Raw genomic sequence first — 14861 nt, 5'->3', positions numbered from 1 at the left:
ACAGTTCTTCCCAATCACTGAGGAAATTATGCAGCTCCTGTGCATGTAGGTTAGGTTAATCTCTTCACTTATTATTAAATTTTAGCACCTTTCAAGAGCCCAACAAAATGTCATATGTTCTATAAAAGTCTAGTAGCTATTAACAATTATGAAATACACCCTAACCTAATAAACTAGGAGTATTCATAACATTTGAAGTGAATAAAAAAATTCTGCATGAAATGCTTTGCATGGTAAGTTCCTGCATAAAACAAAAATCTCACTACAAAAGGTAAAAAGGGAAGGCATAATAATTTTTCTTTCTACACTGAATTAAATGGCAATGTAAAATAATGGGGGGAGGTTTTGGAGGATTTTTGATTTTTTTTTTTTAAAGCTTACGTAGTTCCTGTAATCCCAGTGTCACAAAACAATAACGTTGTTGTGACTCAAAAAAACCAAGAAAACAGGTGTGGAACAACACAGGTACTTATTCAGGACAACAGCTGTACTATACTTTTGCTAATGCTGAATATTACTCACAGTACAGATCAGTTTTTAATGCAACACCTGAAGTTAAAGTTCTACAGAATTTTTAAAAAAGAATTTAAGAGAGGCAAGTAATTTCCAAATACTGTATTTTTTTTCCTGACAAAATAAAAATACTTTGGAGAGCAACTTAATGCTCAACTTTTAACTGTAAGCAGAAACCGCGGAGCCCAAGCGGTGTATTTCCAGCTGCAGCGACAGATAAGACAATAGATTCTACTGCTTTTGCCATACATGTTCCTATGAATTTCTGTTTACCCATACAAAATCATACTGTGAGGATTTTGATGCATGGCCCAAATACGTATCTGTGGGATGGACCCGTTTGGCATAAGGAACGCTTGGAAGGAGCAGTCTCCACATGGTCCTTGCAACTGCTCCACTCCTAACCCTCAGCTCAGACCCTCAGCTCCCTGCCTCGTCAGGCCAGGAAAAACTTGCTTGAAATGATCCTTAGAGATGCGAAATAATTCAACAAATACTTTTACCTTAAGGCAAAAAAAACGCCACAGTCTTTAATAATAAAAAGGTAAGTACAACTAAGAGTACTGATGACACAGTATCTTCGACAAGACACAAGTGTCAAGTTTTATACAGATGCTTTCAAAAGCAAAAATTCTATTTTTATATTCTGTAACATTTTTTGCTTTGAAATACAAAAAGCACAGAAAATTAAGAAAAATAGTACAAATCAAAGGCCAGCAATCTTAAATAATTGAAGCCATTTCAGATAAATTGAGTCAGATTTGCTGTTTGTTCCCCTTTAGTTTTTCTATTTACATTCCTTAAGCTGTACTATTTTCTAGAATTCAGAATGTAGAAACCTTCTATAAGCTTTTTTAAAAAAGCTTCATCAGCCATGCAGCAACAAACGTGACTGTAGGAATTTGCTTCTCTTGTGAGACCACTAAAAAAGGTCGTTGAATAACTAATGGTCTATTACAACAATGAAATGAGAGACTTCAGTGGGATCTCTAATCCCTCCAGTTTTTAAAAGAATAAATCAAACTAAGGATGGGGAAATTGAGTGTTTTTTTAAATATTTTAACTTGCGAAGTGTACTTTCAATACCTGATCCTGATAATGACATGAGTATCACTGAAGAATGATTCCTCATCAAGGTACTTCCCATTAAAACACAGGAAAACATGTAATTTATTTATGAATATACGGTCCTGTATTTTACATCTGTTTATGAATAACTATCACTGGCTTTTTTATTCTACATTTAAGTCCTACTGCAACATTTTAAGGAGCTTCCTGTTACCCCCTTAACAGTTGTTTTAATTTTAGAGAAGGAGAGATTTTGTCTCCTGCATGTCCTTCCACTGTTTCAAGGAGATTGTAGCTGAACGCCCTTTGCAATAGCAGATTGAAGTAGTGATGAAACTGCCAGAAACTGTTTCAACCACTTTTTCCTCTTCCAAATTGAGCAAAAGGCTTTCTGTATTGTCTTACCTTTATGGTTTTGGTCTGGAGTCTGAGTCCATTTAAAGTGTTAATGGCTTTCTCTGCATCCTTTGGATCAATGTAGTTAACAAATCCATATCCTAAACTCTGCCCTGTTGAAACAAAAAAACAAAGAAAAAAGGACTCAGTATTTTTTGTAAACACTTACAAGAACAGGATCAACACTTTTTTACTGTTCCTTTCATCACTGCTTTCCCCTATGGTCTTTATGCCATTCTTCACCATTTCATTATCTTAATTTTTACATTGGCTCCCCACTATTAGAACTGTTTTTCTGAAGATCCTACTTTAAAAACAAAATGAAGCAAGCCTCCATGCTTCTCCAAGACTTTACTGAAAAGCGTACAAGGCTTGACATCAGCAGAATTACATAATAGTTTTGTGCCGAGTTCCCAATAAATATAACTGGTTGACTTGCCAGAACAGGAAGGAGGTCACCACTTAGAAATAAACACAGTCTTGCCACTGTTTATAAACAAATCCATAGGTGTTTAAAATGCAAAAAGTTAGGGAACAATGTTTGAACATGAACCTTAAAAGTAGCTGACTGAGAAAAACAGCCACCTTTCCATCTCGTTTTATTGCTCGGTGAGCAGCCAGGAAATAGGAGGAGAAAGGACAGCTCAAATTGCACTAGGATAGGAGATTGCATTAAAGCTTTCCTCAGTGTATTAGAGATGACGGCAAAAGCAAAACAGCACAACTACTGCTGTGCACAGGATGGCAGGAGCCCACTTCAGCAGCCAAAACCATTTCAACAGCTTCTGGTTTACGAAGAAGATCTGTGTTTGCAGTAGAAAGAAGAGACCTGGTTAATAACTAGTAATAACACGGCACTAGCAGCACCACAACACTTCATTCACACAGAGCAGGGACAAAGCTGCACGTTTGCAAATGCACCAAGAAAGCCTATACTGAAAAGGCAGGTTTTCCCAAATCATAAGTACCAATTTTGCAGCACTGGTTCTATGAATGCTATGTGAGAGACCACAGCTTTCCCCCTCCCTCCCCTTGCACCTCCTCCTGAATTGATTTTGCACATTTGGAAAGAAACAGAATCCCTATGTTCCCCCCCTCCCCTTTAGGGCACACATACACAGAAGAAGTGCATAAACAGATATCTCACTCCAAAAGGAAGCGGGCAGACAGTGTCTCCTGCACATCGGCCACGCTGCTGCTTGTGCCCCTCCAGGCACGGATGTGCAGGGGATGCGAGTGATCCTACAAGCAGGCAGCGATCAGAAAATGTGAAAAATCCCTCCCGAGGAGGATGGCAGCACTTGTGAACATGGCCTGCCAGGAGATTTCTATCCATGGCAGCAATGAACAACGACCCAGCTCCTTCTCACCAGGAGAAAGCCGAGGCTGTGAAAGCAGCTGCACATGAAGTGCCTTGATGTACCCCGTAGGCACGGATCCTGCCTCCCTCCCCACCACAAAGCTTTGTTTCTTTGTCTCCTGGACTACAAAAAAGCATCTGTCTTTCTCAGACACCACCAAAAATACAGTGTTTGCAGTAACACAAATACAGGGAGTGCTTCTGTCTTACAAAATCAGATCAAAGCACTAAAAGCTGCTAACTATGCTATGGAATACCTTAAAAATCCATGGAAACACGGCAGTTCATTCCTAAAATGCCCACATGCAGGCGTTTGGGTACGAAATGGCTGTTTTAAACTACAATATATCGAGGGAGCAATTCCATCCAATCAATTTAACTTCAGACCGAAGTATAAAAACATACCCAGTCCTCCTGGAGAGCTGAATTAACCCCAGCAAAGCTATTCTTACCCGAGTTACGCGACATTAACCGAGAAAGAACTAGAGTCTGACTGAGCAGAAATCGGGTAAAGATGCTTCTCCTGCTATGCCTTCCCCCTCCTCCACCTAGGATACTTCATACAGCCCCACTCCTGTGCATCTGAACTTAACCATATCCTTCACGTATTTTTCTTCAGAACAGTCCTAGGGAGAAGGGAGCCATTCCATTCTCTAGGAGACTAACCCCGTTTGGTAGGAGACAAAGGGAGGCAGATGCAAGGATCAGGGCCTGGATACCCTGACCTCCTGCGTCCACTGTTCTCATCAGCTGCGTATTGACCTTCAGAGGTATGCAGCTAATACAAGTAGCAACGAGGCACTGGGACTTACGTCAACCTGTCTGAACACAGGCTTCAACATCCTGACACTGCTATTCCCGAGATGCAGGGACTGACCAACCTCTAAAATAGAAGGATTCTTAATTGCAGGAAAATAGAGGAAAAAAATTTACTCCTTCTCTTGGACTTCTCCAGTTACATTGTTCAGGTTATTCAGCTATCACCATCTCCAATTCTCCCTACCAAGGGCAAATTTTTCTCTCCAAGGTGGAGGATAAGGAGTACCAACACTAACAAAACTGTTTGCAAGCTAAGCTTTACAGGCATACATAAAGAAAACAATTCCATTGTCAAAGTTTTGCCTAGAGTAACAGGTACATAGAGATGACTTTATAGTATATACTCACAAACACTGAAATAATCTAACACTTGACAGAGCTGAAAGTTTGTAACCCAGAAGGTATCAGTTGTGATTTTGTATCAAATACATTAATTGCAATAACGGCTGTATTACATTCTCAAACAAAACCACGATGAGTCTATTCAGCAGTCTGAACACTGAACTTCTGTTAATTAAAAAAAGCTTACAATAAAAAAATCCAAACCCAACACCCTTTGCAACCTACTGAAGTCTTGGTGCCATTGCTTCAATTAGCAAATTCCTGTTGCTGCGTGTTGCCATATGCTTCACTTTGTACTGGTGAAGCTGAAGGGAGAAAGATCTTTCTGTTAAGAGCGTGTCACTTCAGAAAGATCTTTTGCTTGGTTTACTTTGTGTTCTCAGGTACTTAATATGCAGTGCATCTCCCCTAAATGCCAATGTTTAATGAAGACAGGTGTTGTTTCCCCCCACCCCCAACCTCGAAAATTGAAAAGAAAATAAACCCAGAACAAAAATCATTTTGTGAAAAAACTTTATGACTGCTGGCAGACATCGTAAAGTTATAGTGTGCTAAACATTTACAGCTAAGCAGCAACAAAAAAGATATATCCAGCTAAAAATATTATTTTCAAATTACTCTCAAGAGCAACACACCTTATGTCAGACAAAACACAGACTCTAGATGTGAAAGAACTAAAAATTGTTACTGGTAGAGAAAGAAAAGGATTTGTTCCAGAATATGGTGAAGAAATGGGAACTTTCAGTGCATCCCCCTCACTCATGTACTCTTATTGCATGCACTAGAAAAGGGTAACATTTCTTTGGACGCAATCTGGCAACACGAAGCAAGCAGCTGGACCTCTCAGTGGGATGCCACACAGACACTGAAGTTCATTCCCATGCTACACTTCCCAGGAACAGCACCGTAAATAGTAAATATTTTCTTTTATTTGGAATCTAATAGGTCATCACACGCTGTGATTCAGTAGGGTAGGCAAGAGATATTTCTAGATGATCTTAAAACACCACCTTTTTGTAGCACTAATACCATTGCTCTTTCAGAATGTTCTGTGTAACTTGCAGAAAATTTGCAGGAGACCTACTATGATTTGGTAAAGAATACGTCTATAAGTTAGTGATAACAGGACAAAAATGAACAGGTTTTGACCTATTTAGAACAGACAGACAAAAACCCCAAACACACAAAGAAAAGTCCAAGCTTGTAATGTATGAATTTCGTATTTTAGAAGGCTCCATTTCACAGAGCTGAAAACCACAAGATTAAAGAGAACCAAGATAAGAAATGCAGAAAAACACATCACGTTTACAACATTTAACCACACACCCAAAAACATGCAACTATAAAATAGGCTGTGCCAGTTCAAGTCCTGTACCTGCCTTACTCTATAAGCCAGCCTGCTTGAGCCCTTTCCACATTTAAATTAAAAGAGACGAAGAGGAAACAGATGGCAATATGAACAGAAAAATCCTCCGAAAATGAAAGAAACGAACCCAGAGAAGTCTGACTAGCAAAGTTCAGAATATTCAGAATAGAATATTCAGAAGAGCAAAAGCCTTTTTTCTTCCTTTTTTAAAAAAAAAAGGATACAGGGGAAAATATGCCTTCACACTCACTCACCAGTGGATAGTAAGACTAATACAGCAGAGAGCAGATGCGTAGTGTATACCTAAAGAAAATGCATGAAGTACTAACTAGTAACTCAGGTGGACATTAAGCAATAGCTGCTAGCATTGTACATTTTTAAATGAGATGATCTAGACTACTTGCACAGAATAACCCTCAAAAGTAAAGGGCAAACAGCTCCCTTGTGATTTTTAGTAATTCTTAAAGCACCGAGCAAATTCCAGGGGCTTGAAGGAAAGAATTTTTGCACTGAAATTCAAGAAGAGAGGACTAGATAACCCAAGTAATTACAGGTCTGTCAGCCTCATGCTGAGCAAGACAAAATTACAGAACATTCGATACTGGACTCTAATAATAAAGAATTAGAGACGGGTAATATAATCAATGTCAATCAAATTAGCTCTATGGAAAATAGATTCTGTCAAGCTAAACTGACATCCTTCTTGATGAGATTACAAGTTTGAAGTATAAATTTTAAGAATGTCGATGTAATAGCATTGATAGACTTGGTCTTCCATAAAGCACTTGATTTGGTGCTGCTTATTAATTGACTAAAAATTAACATGGTACACATTAAATGGATTAAAAAATCAGCTGACAAATCTCAGACTGGGAATTGTGAATAGGAAATCACCAGAAGATGCGAATATTGCAGACAGCAGAAGGACGGGATGACAGGAAATGAACTAAGAGGACAAAGCACAGGTACAAAACAATCTAAGCTCCTCAAACTGCTCCAAGAAACCACATCACTTTAGATGGCACACACCCAAAATCACATCCCTACAAACCAAGAACCTCAGCATATTTTCCAAACAGGGACTTATATTGCAAGTGAAGGACTCAAATATAGGGTGACAGATAATCAACCACATCAAGCTTATAATGCTGCCAAAAGGATTAAAAGTGATCCTTCATGGCTTAAAAAACATGCTTTTGAATGGAGGAAAAAACAACAAAAGTCACTGCATCTGAATTAGCTGCATACTTAGCTGCTGTACACCAGGCCTGGGCACGGAGCTTCGTGTTTCATGAACACCGATGCCTTGGAGATGAAGAGAAGAGCCATGGGAATGACTAGGGAGTGAAACTCTCAACTGAAAGATGATGGGCATCAGTCTGCCTGATCAGAAAAGGTCAAGATGAACCTTAATAGCACTACAACAGTATTCAACTGAAGTACTTTTTTAAAAAAAAATAATGTCTATACTACAGATTGCAAAGTCACATTAAAACTATGGTCCCCACTACAAAGAGTTACTCATGAGAATGGGCAGTAACAATAGTAACTCAAACTGTGGTCTTGTTGTCTTTTGCCCAAATGTAAAACCTAATTAAAGCTGCCTGTCTGACAGCCATAACACGACCGCCACCAAGTGCTGATGCTTTTCTTTGTGACATGATACCTTCCTCCAGAACTAGGCCAAGTCTGACAGCTCATCTCGTATTAGCCAGGCAGAAGCCGTCAGACTGCAATGGCCTTCAGTCACTCCGGGTTTGGGACCAAAGGATAAAACATTCACCACGAATTCTCCAAGGCTCCCAGCTCCAATTCTTGCCCATTTAAACCCCAACCAACATTTAGGGAAGAAACTGCTGCCAGCATGAACATGTCAATTGAAACAGTTGAGCTCAGCCTACATGCTACTTCATGCATGCACATCTGTGTGCTCTTGAACCTTCTCCCATGATTCTTATTAATTAGGGACGTTCCTAAAAATATTATCTACGGAAATATAGCAAGAGAAACAATCAAGTGAGAGGGCACAATGGAAAGAATGACAGATTTTTCATCTTCTAAAGAAGAGTATAAGATGAGACTCAACGACATTCAAGGCAAGTCCCACTCCAGCTGGTAGCCGTTTCAAAGCACAACCTTGGAAGCCTCCAAACCATTTCAGAAGTGTTTTAAACACATTCCTGGAAGGACAAAGAATGACTGCAACTCATATGAAAAGCTCTATGAAGCAGGGGCTTTCGGAGAAGGTTACATAAATACCACTGAGAAGATGCATTTAAAATGTACAAAGAAGGTCAAGTGAATTGGCTCTTTTTTTTTTTAAGTTTCTATGACAGTTACCAATAAATAAAGCTGTTTACCTAAAAAAGGAGGTAAACTAAGTAGAAAAAATTCAGACTAACAGAAAATGCAATCTAATCAAAAGACTGATGCTTTTCTCTAACAATACCACCAGACTTACTCATTCCCCATCACTTTATGAAGGAGAAAGACTTGCTGTCACCCCAGCAATGCACGCTGCAGTCACAGAAGCAAAACGGGGGGGGAAGTAACTTCAGCACACAACCCTGCTCAGACCAAATGGTCAAACTAAGGCCACTGGCAGCTTGCTATAATCCACTTATGAAAGTAACTTGTCCTGTGCTCAGTGCAGATCTATCATAGCATCCACCTAGTCTACAGTTTTAGAACTAATACAGATGCTTTCTTTGTGCAGACTAGGATTTATTCAAGAAATGTTGTCTATGAAGAGTAAGAAAGCATCTCTGCCCCCGATCACAATACAACTATCACTTTTGTAAGAATTAAGGGAAAAAATATGAAGTCTTTCTTAAAGCACAAATGAGTTACTTCAAAAAAGATGCTCCTCTAGATTAGGAGGTTAGCTGCATTTAAATACAATTTAGCCTAGAACCTCATATGTGCCTTGATGCTACAGTGCACCTACAGTCAAGTAACCCTATTTATTCTTAGTTAAACAGTTATGAACAAAATTCAAGTAGCAGTAGAAGATCCTTCTTCTAAAGATAGAGAGGAAAGGCAGGTTCTATACTCACAGGGGAAAAACCCTTGCAATGGATAGCCCAAAATACGACATTTGGAGTTTTTGAAATGAATAAACAAGCAAAATTAAACCCAAGCCCTCATGGAAAATCCCTGTCTGCTACAGAGGCTGAAGCCTAAACCTAGCTAAAACACCTGTGAACACATGTATGCTGCCCTGCTCAGAAAGAAGATCCCTCAGGAAACGATTCCCCTAAGGCCTCAAAGCCCTGATCCCCAAATAGCAAAGGCAGGCCCTCCCTACAGATCTGTAGGGAGAAAATTTCTGTCACTGCCTTAATCCTGGCAATGCCAAAGAGACCCAGATGAAAGCTCGTTTGTGCTGGTGACAAGTCTTCTTGGGGGGTGATGGGTTGAGTCAAGAGTCACACAAACACTCCTGGGAGCTCTGCGCACTGAGGGCTTCACAGGCCCAGCCCCAGAGGAAGGGGCTTCCTCTGCACCAGGCTTTCTCCAACCAGCACGCTGCTACACGACTGAAATCCCCCAAAGGAAGCCTATGCAAACGGTGTGCTACATCCCACGTAAAACTCTCCCTCGGGGAGAAGATAAGAGTGAAAATGAACCAGACGTACAGACACCACTCACTCAATTTTAATATCTGAATGGGAAGTGCCAGATACCATGACAACAGGACTCGAAGAATAAAAGGGAAAGGAAAAAAGTGGTGCCCCAAATGTGAAAACAATCCTATAAATACACTAATTGTTTGACTGCTTTAACTACTACTGTACCTACCCAAGCCTTGTCTCCATTTGGGAGATAACTACTGAGTGACCTCAAAAATGAAACAGAGCCCCCACAACCCAGAAAAAAACTGCAAACTCCCCAAAACAGAAAACAAGGTCATTCAGCTAACACCCTGCCAAGTTAGAACACTTGATTTCACCAGGCAGTGCCAGAGAAGATGAAAACAGCATCAGTTTTGTCCTCTGTAGTTTTGACAAATCCCTAAATAACATCGTCTCGCATTAAATGTCTTGATTTTCAGACGTGCTCAAGCAGTAGTTCTTACGGAAGTTAAATACCAATTGACAATTTAGTCAATTCCTCAAAGTTAGACATCAGAATTGTATATTGGTATCAAAATGGTTTTCGTTTTGAGGTATGAGGTACATTTTCATTCTGAGGTAGCCCTACATGCCCATCCAGAAAATACAAAATGGAGCATGCTTTGACAGGGCCTGCTACTGTCTAGGCACCACTAGTAGATCCTTTCAAAAACCCTGCTCCCACTGAAGTTTCAGGAGGGCTTTCACAAAAACACACAATTACTCTATTTTAAACTTGACTGCAACAGTGATATAAAACATGCCTACTCTTGCAAATAGTGCCCTCAAGTATTTTTAAAGGCTCCTATCCTTTCAGATATTCTACATCTCATCTGAAAGACAACCTTGCTCTTACCTGCTCCTATGCAGATTTCTAACAAAGTCAGCTGTGTAATTACTGTACTTGAGGACTTGGACTAATCTGCATGCAAAGCTTAAGTGTCAGTTTGAGACAGATGCTGCTGACTTGACTGGAGTCCTCTGTGGTTCCCATTACAGTAGCATGGAAGCATTTTTATCTCTATAATGCACCTTTCCAACACAAACACCACTTTCAGGAAAATACTTTTATTCCTATTTTGGAGAATAGAAACTGAAAGACATCAAGATCTTCACAGAGAACTTGGACCATGGATGGACTAGCATTTAGCAGAACAGGAAACTAAAGCTGTATTCCCCCCGCTTCCAAGACAGTAACCTTATTATTGGACCTCAGTGCTTTTGTGTGTTGTGCTGGCCTCGAGATATCTTGTAAACAACGCGCACATTTCATGCTGCAGAATATATTAGCCTCCTTTCTTTTTTTGTTTTCCTGCTTTTATCAAGTTTCTTTAAATGTAAAAACGGATTTTAAGCACGGGTGCATTCATAGTACTGCAAGCAGCTGATTAAGTGTGTTTTCAGAAGTCACTGCTCCTGACGCACAGGACAACCGGAGTTCGATTTCTGAACAAATATTTGGATTTTCTCCCCCCGAGTTGACATCTACTGCTTCCCTTTTTTCCATCTTCTCCTCCGCCTTCCTTTAAGGAGCACACAGCCTCTGAATTAGCAGCTGTTCTGAGAAGAGCAAGGCTGCACTCCTCCCCGCTTTGTCCCCGAACAGAACAGGGACTGTACTATACAAATCCACTGTTCTGGAGACAGGCATGAATGGACAAGCAGCAGCCATGACTTATCTATCCCAAACAGTACATTCAATGCTGAAGAAGGGACGAATTGAACACAAGAATACAGAAACGTACAGGCTAAATTATAACAATATTCAGTAAGAACAGAAAACAGACAAGAAAAAAGTGAAAAACAAAGTTCAGTACAAAAAAGGGGGAGCACCAGTGTGGAAAACAGTTTACAACAGCAATTCAAGGAGTCGTTGAATTAGATGATACGTGTCATTTGTGGTAGGAAGCCTTCCACATCCAAAATAGGCTGTTGTGACATCATGGAGAGAGCCTATGACACTGCCGGACCAGCGGCACACTAAAAGAAGTAGATGTAGCTACACTCAACTGCAATCACAAGTGTATTGGAGGTGAGAGACAAAGCAACAAACTGAAGACAAGAGTCAGTGACCAGTAGGTATTTAGATCAAGAATGACTTAAGGCTGGAGAACAACTTAAGATGCAAGATTAGAGGTGTCCAACATTAAAACAAGTAAATGCTATCCCTTGGTTCAACAGTGACTAAAAAAATGCAAAAGCCTACAGATGTTTCAAGTGTGTAAAGGTTATGTCTGGAAAGGAAATATTAGAAGCGTGTTACTTAATTTCTCTTACACACAACACTAAGGAAGTATGTTTTATGGTCCAAAACCTAAGATAAAGTGTACTCCAGTAGGAGGAACCAGCCATAGAATGGTACATGCTTCATAACAGCAAATGCATCTTCCCCTCCCGCATTCCATTCCAGAAGCTGTTATCTCTGAATTTTAGAACATAGTGGATGGCAACTCCAAAACTTCCTACTGAGCAAGGTGGCAGGAACTGGAAGCAGAACTGACTGACTTTTCACTGGTCTGGTCTCAAGCAAAGGTACAGTCTCCAGAGTATCAAGATCCTACCACATCGTGCACGTGCACAAAATGGTGATGTCTGGCATTCAGAGGCCAAGTCTAGGTGAGAACCTGCTGCAGTAAAAGGCAACGGCAGCGAGTGGTGGGATGGTGGGGAGAGGAAAGACAGTAGAGAATCACGACACAGACCAGTCACTGAACAAGTTTCCAACTTTTGTGACAATCAGAACAGCACGAAGTACATCCTGCCTAAACAAGGCAGAACTCAGTTTACAGGAGAGATTTTTGTTAGAAGGCAAGAACATGCTCTCCCATAGCCATAGAGGAACTATGTAACCAGAGGAATCAGGAAAGACAGCTGAAATATAAGAATGCAGTGAATCTTCCAGCTTGGGAGCATTTTGAGCGGAAATAACAGCCCTAACACCTTCAGTCTAAAGGAAGTGACAGAGGCACATAAAACTGAAGGGAAAAGAATGTTTTGCCAAACAGGAATATTATGTAGGACATAAAATGCAGCAGCAATACATGAAACCTGGTTGACTGCAAGTTCCAAACGCCTTGATAATTTTGTCATTAAGTGATTTAATTCACCAACGTTTAGGGTTTTGTACCTAAACAGACTGTCAAACAACAAAAAACAAAAGCCACCACAACACTAAGGAATCTCACAGTAATTCGGAACAATGACTCAGAATACCTATTCTGTCTCAAACAGCCCACTAATTAAACTCTTTAAGCTCTACTAACCAGTTTTTCCAATGCACAGAGGAAAGTCATTTATTACAGACCGGAATACAAAATTTAATATTAACAACACAACCTGTGTCTGCAGCATTTTTAATCTGATCAGCGAAAACAAATAAAAGCTGCAACCTGACATCTAAAAAGGTTAATCTATAATAGTTAGATTTACGTAGATTACTTCACATAGCATCTGGAAAGATGCTGAGAAAAGTAAAGCTACTTCATCATGTTCCAAAATGCACTATCTATAAAATTTTGCTATCCATAAGTACTTGGACTGTAGCAAGCCTACTTAAATTTGCTTCAGCTTTAAAACAGAACTTTCAAGAACTTTAAAACGTAAGGATTTTTTTTTTTTTTTTTTTTTTAGGTGTTTCAAGTGTTTATAGTATTCTATATAGATACTTGCAGGTAATGGAAGTAATGAAAAGCAAACTGCTTAAAGCAGAAAACGTTATGACTTCGTTGTGTGCATATACCTACTCTACTAGTTCTATCTGTTAAATTTATTGATAATTTCATTGAAAAGGCAGCCAGTTCCCATTAATTGCCTTTTTGGTCTAAAATGCAGGTTTCAACATACTGTTCTCAAGAATAATAGAATTATATTAGAATAAACACATTCATCACTTAATTTTCCCCAGACTGAAAAGCAAACCTTTTCCTTTAGAGGTGGCATGCTGTCTGTATCAGTCAATATCTTCTTCTATGCAATATCTGTATACATGGCACTAGACATACCAGGTGTGGATATCAGAACAGACTACAAGCTGTTCTTGCTGGCTGACCACCACAGAATATGGTACAGATTTCAATACGTAACTTTGTTAAGGAGACATTACTTTTAACAATGTTAAGCATGTAGGTGGGTAAGCATGAGGGATACAAGCATTTTTTTCCTTCCTTTTGTTTTCAGTTTTGCAAAGTACTTCACCTGGAGCAAGTACGTACGATAATCCTACAGATAACATCCAGATAACAAGTCAGCTATTCCAATGTAGAAAATCACCAGGGCAAATGCTCTATCCATCTACCTCCCAAGCTGTTCACATTAGGGGCTGGGGTTGTTTGATTTAAGACAAACTTCCAGAGCAGAAAAAAATGAAGTAGAGAAATGGGGAAGAGAGATGCATGGGTAAATAGGAATGACACAGATACAGTATGTAGGAGAACAGAGGAATCTAAAAAAGGAACTGCTGGAGAATACTTCCTTGTTATATGTCCTGTCTTACCCTGCCCTACCTACCATCCTCCTAACAGGGAAATTAAAACCACCCCCTACATCTAACCAACAGCACCCTAAGGAAGAGGAAGGCAGCCTCATTTTGTGGTTCCTAGGATGCCATAGCAAGAAGCCTGCTGATAGCTAATTTCAGGTGCTTTAAAGTGTGTACAAGCACGGACTATCTGTACAGGACAGCAGGGACACTACACCTTCTACTGCAGAAACAGCAGCCCCTCCAGAACAGCAACAATTAATCATACTGGGGATGCTGCCATTTGTTTGCTTGCAGGTGAGCATGATGCAGCTTTTCATCCATCTGCTTTTGCAACACCCCTTAAAAACCATCTAATTGAATAAATTTTCTGGGCTCTTGTGAATAAAAATAATGAGAGTTCAGGTTTTTTCTTCAAGCTGATATATTCCACTGATTAAACAGATGCTGTGAGAGCCATAAGAACTGCAGTACTGGGTCAGAGCAGAGGTCTGCCTACTCCAATATCCTGCCTTCAGCAGCACCTGCAGATCAGTAACTTGTGCTGAAATTCCTAGGGGGGAACATAAGCAGAAACACCTGCAAAGTCAGTGACAAATCCTGCTCAAGGTGAACAGGTCCAACAAACCAAAGTAGTGAGTCAGCCAAAACAGAGCTGGTAAGCAGAGGCAAAGGAATAGCATCATGTCACAGAAGTCAGTCTTTCTTCTGCTTTCTCTACATTTTTTCTTCTTAAACTCAAAGTCTCACAGTGAAAAGAAGAGCCCCAGACCATGGAACCACAGAAACATGAAACACTGCATCTGGGCAAAACCTGAAATAGCAGGCAGATATACGGAAGGGCCTGAACAAGACTTGGGCTTTACCATCTGCAGAAGTCAGAGGCTGCAATACCCTTATCAAGGA

General features: G+C 40.0%; 1 protein-coding gene across 7 annotated transcripts in view; it reads right to left on the bottom strand.

The window, feature by feature from the left end:
- The window catches only part of ELAVL4 (ELAV like RNA binding protein 4), a 78980-nt gene that overhangs the window by 17420 nt on the left and 46699 nt on the right, over positions 1 to 14861 (bottom strand). For all 7 annotated transcript variants that reach the window (XM_067001247.1, XM_067001244.1, XM_013176330.3 and 4 more), the window contains exon 3: positions 1987 to 2090. In XM_067001247.1, coding sequence (XP_066857348.1) covers positions 1987 to 2090 — 104 coding nt within the window. The remainder of the gene's footprint in view (positions 1 to 1986; positions 2091 to 14861) is intronic.

The sequence above is a fragment of the Anser cygnoides genome, chromosome 8, assembly GCF_040182565.1.
Source record: "Anser cygnoides isolate HZ-2024a breed goose chromosome 8, Taihu_goose_T2T_genome, whole genome shotgun sequence".
Taxonomy (NCBI): Eukaryota; Metazoa; Chordata; class Aves; order Anseriformes; family Anatidae; genus Anser; species Anser cygnoides.
This window is presented reverse-complemented; position numbering and strand designations above follow the sequence as displayed.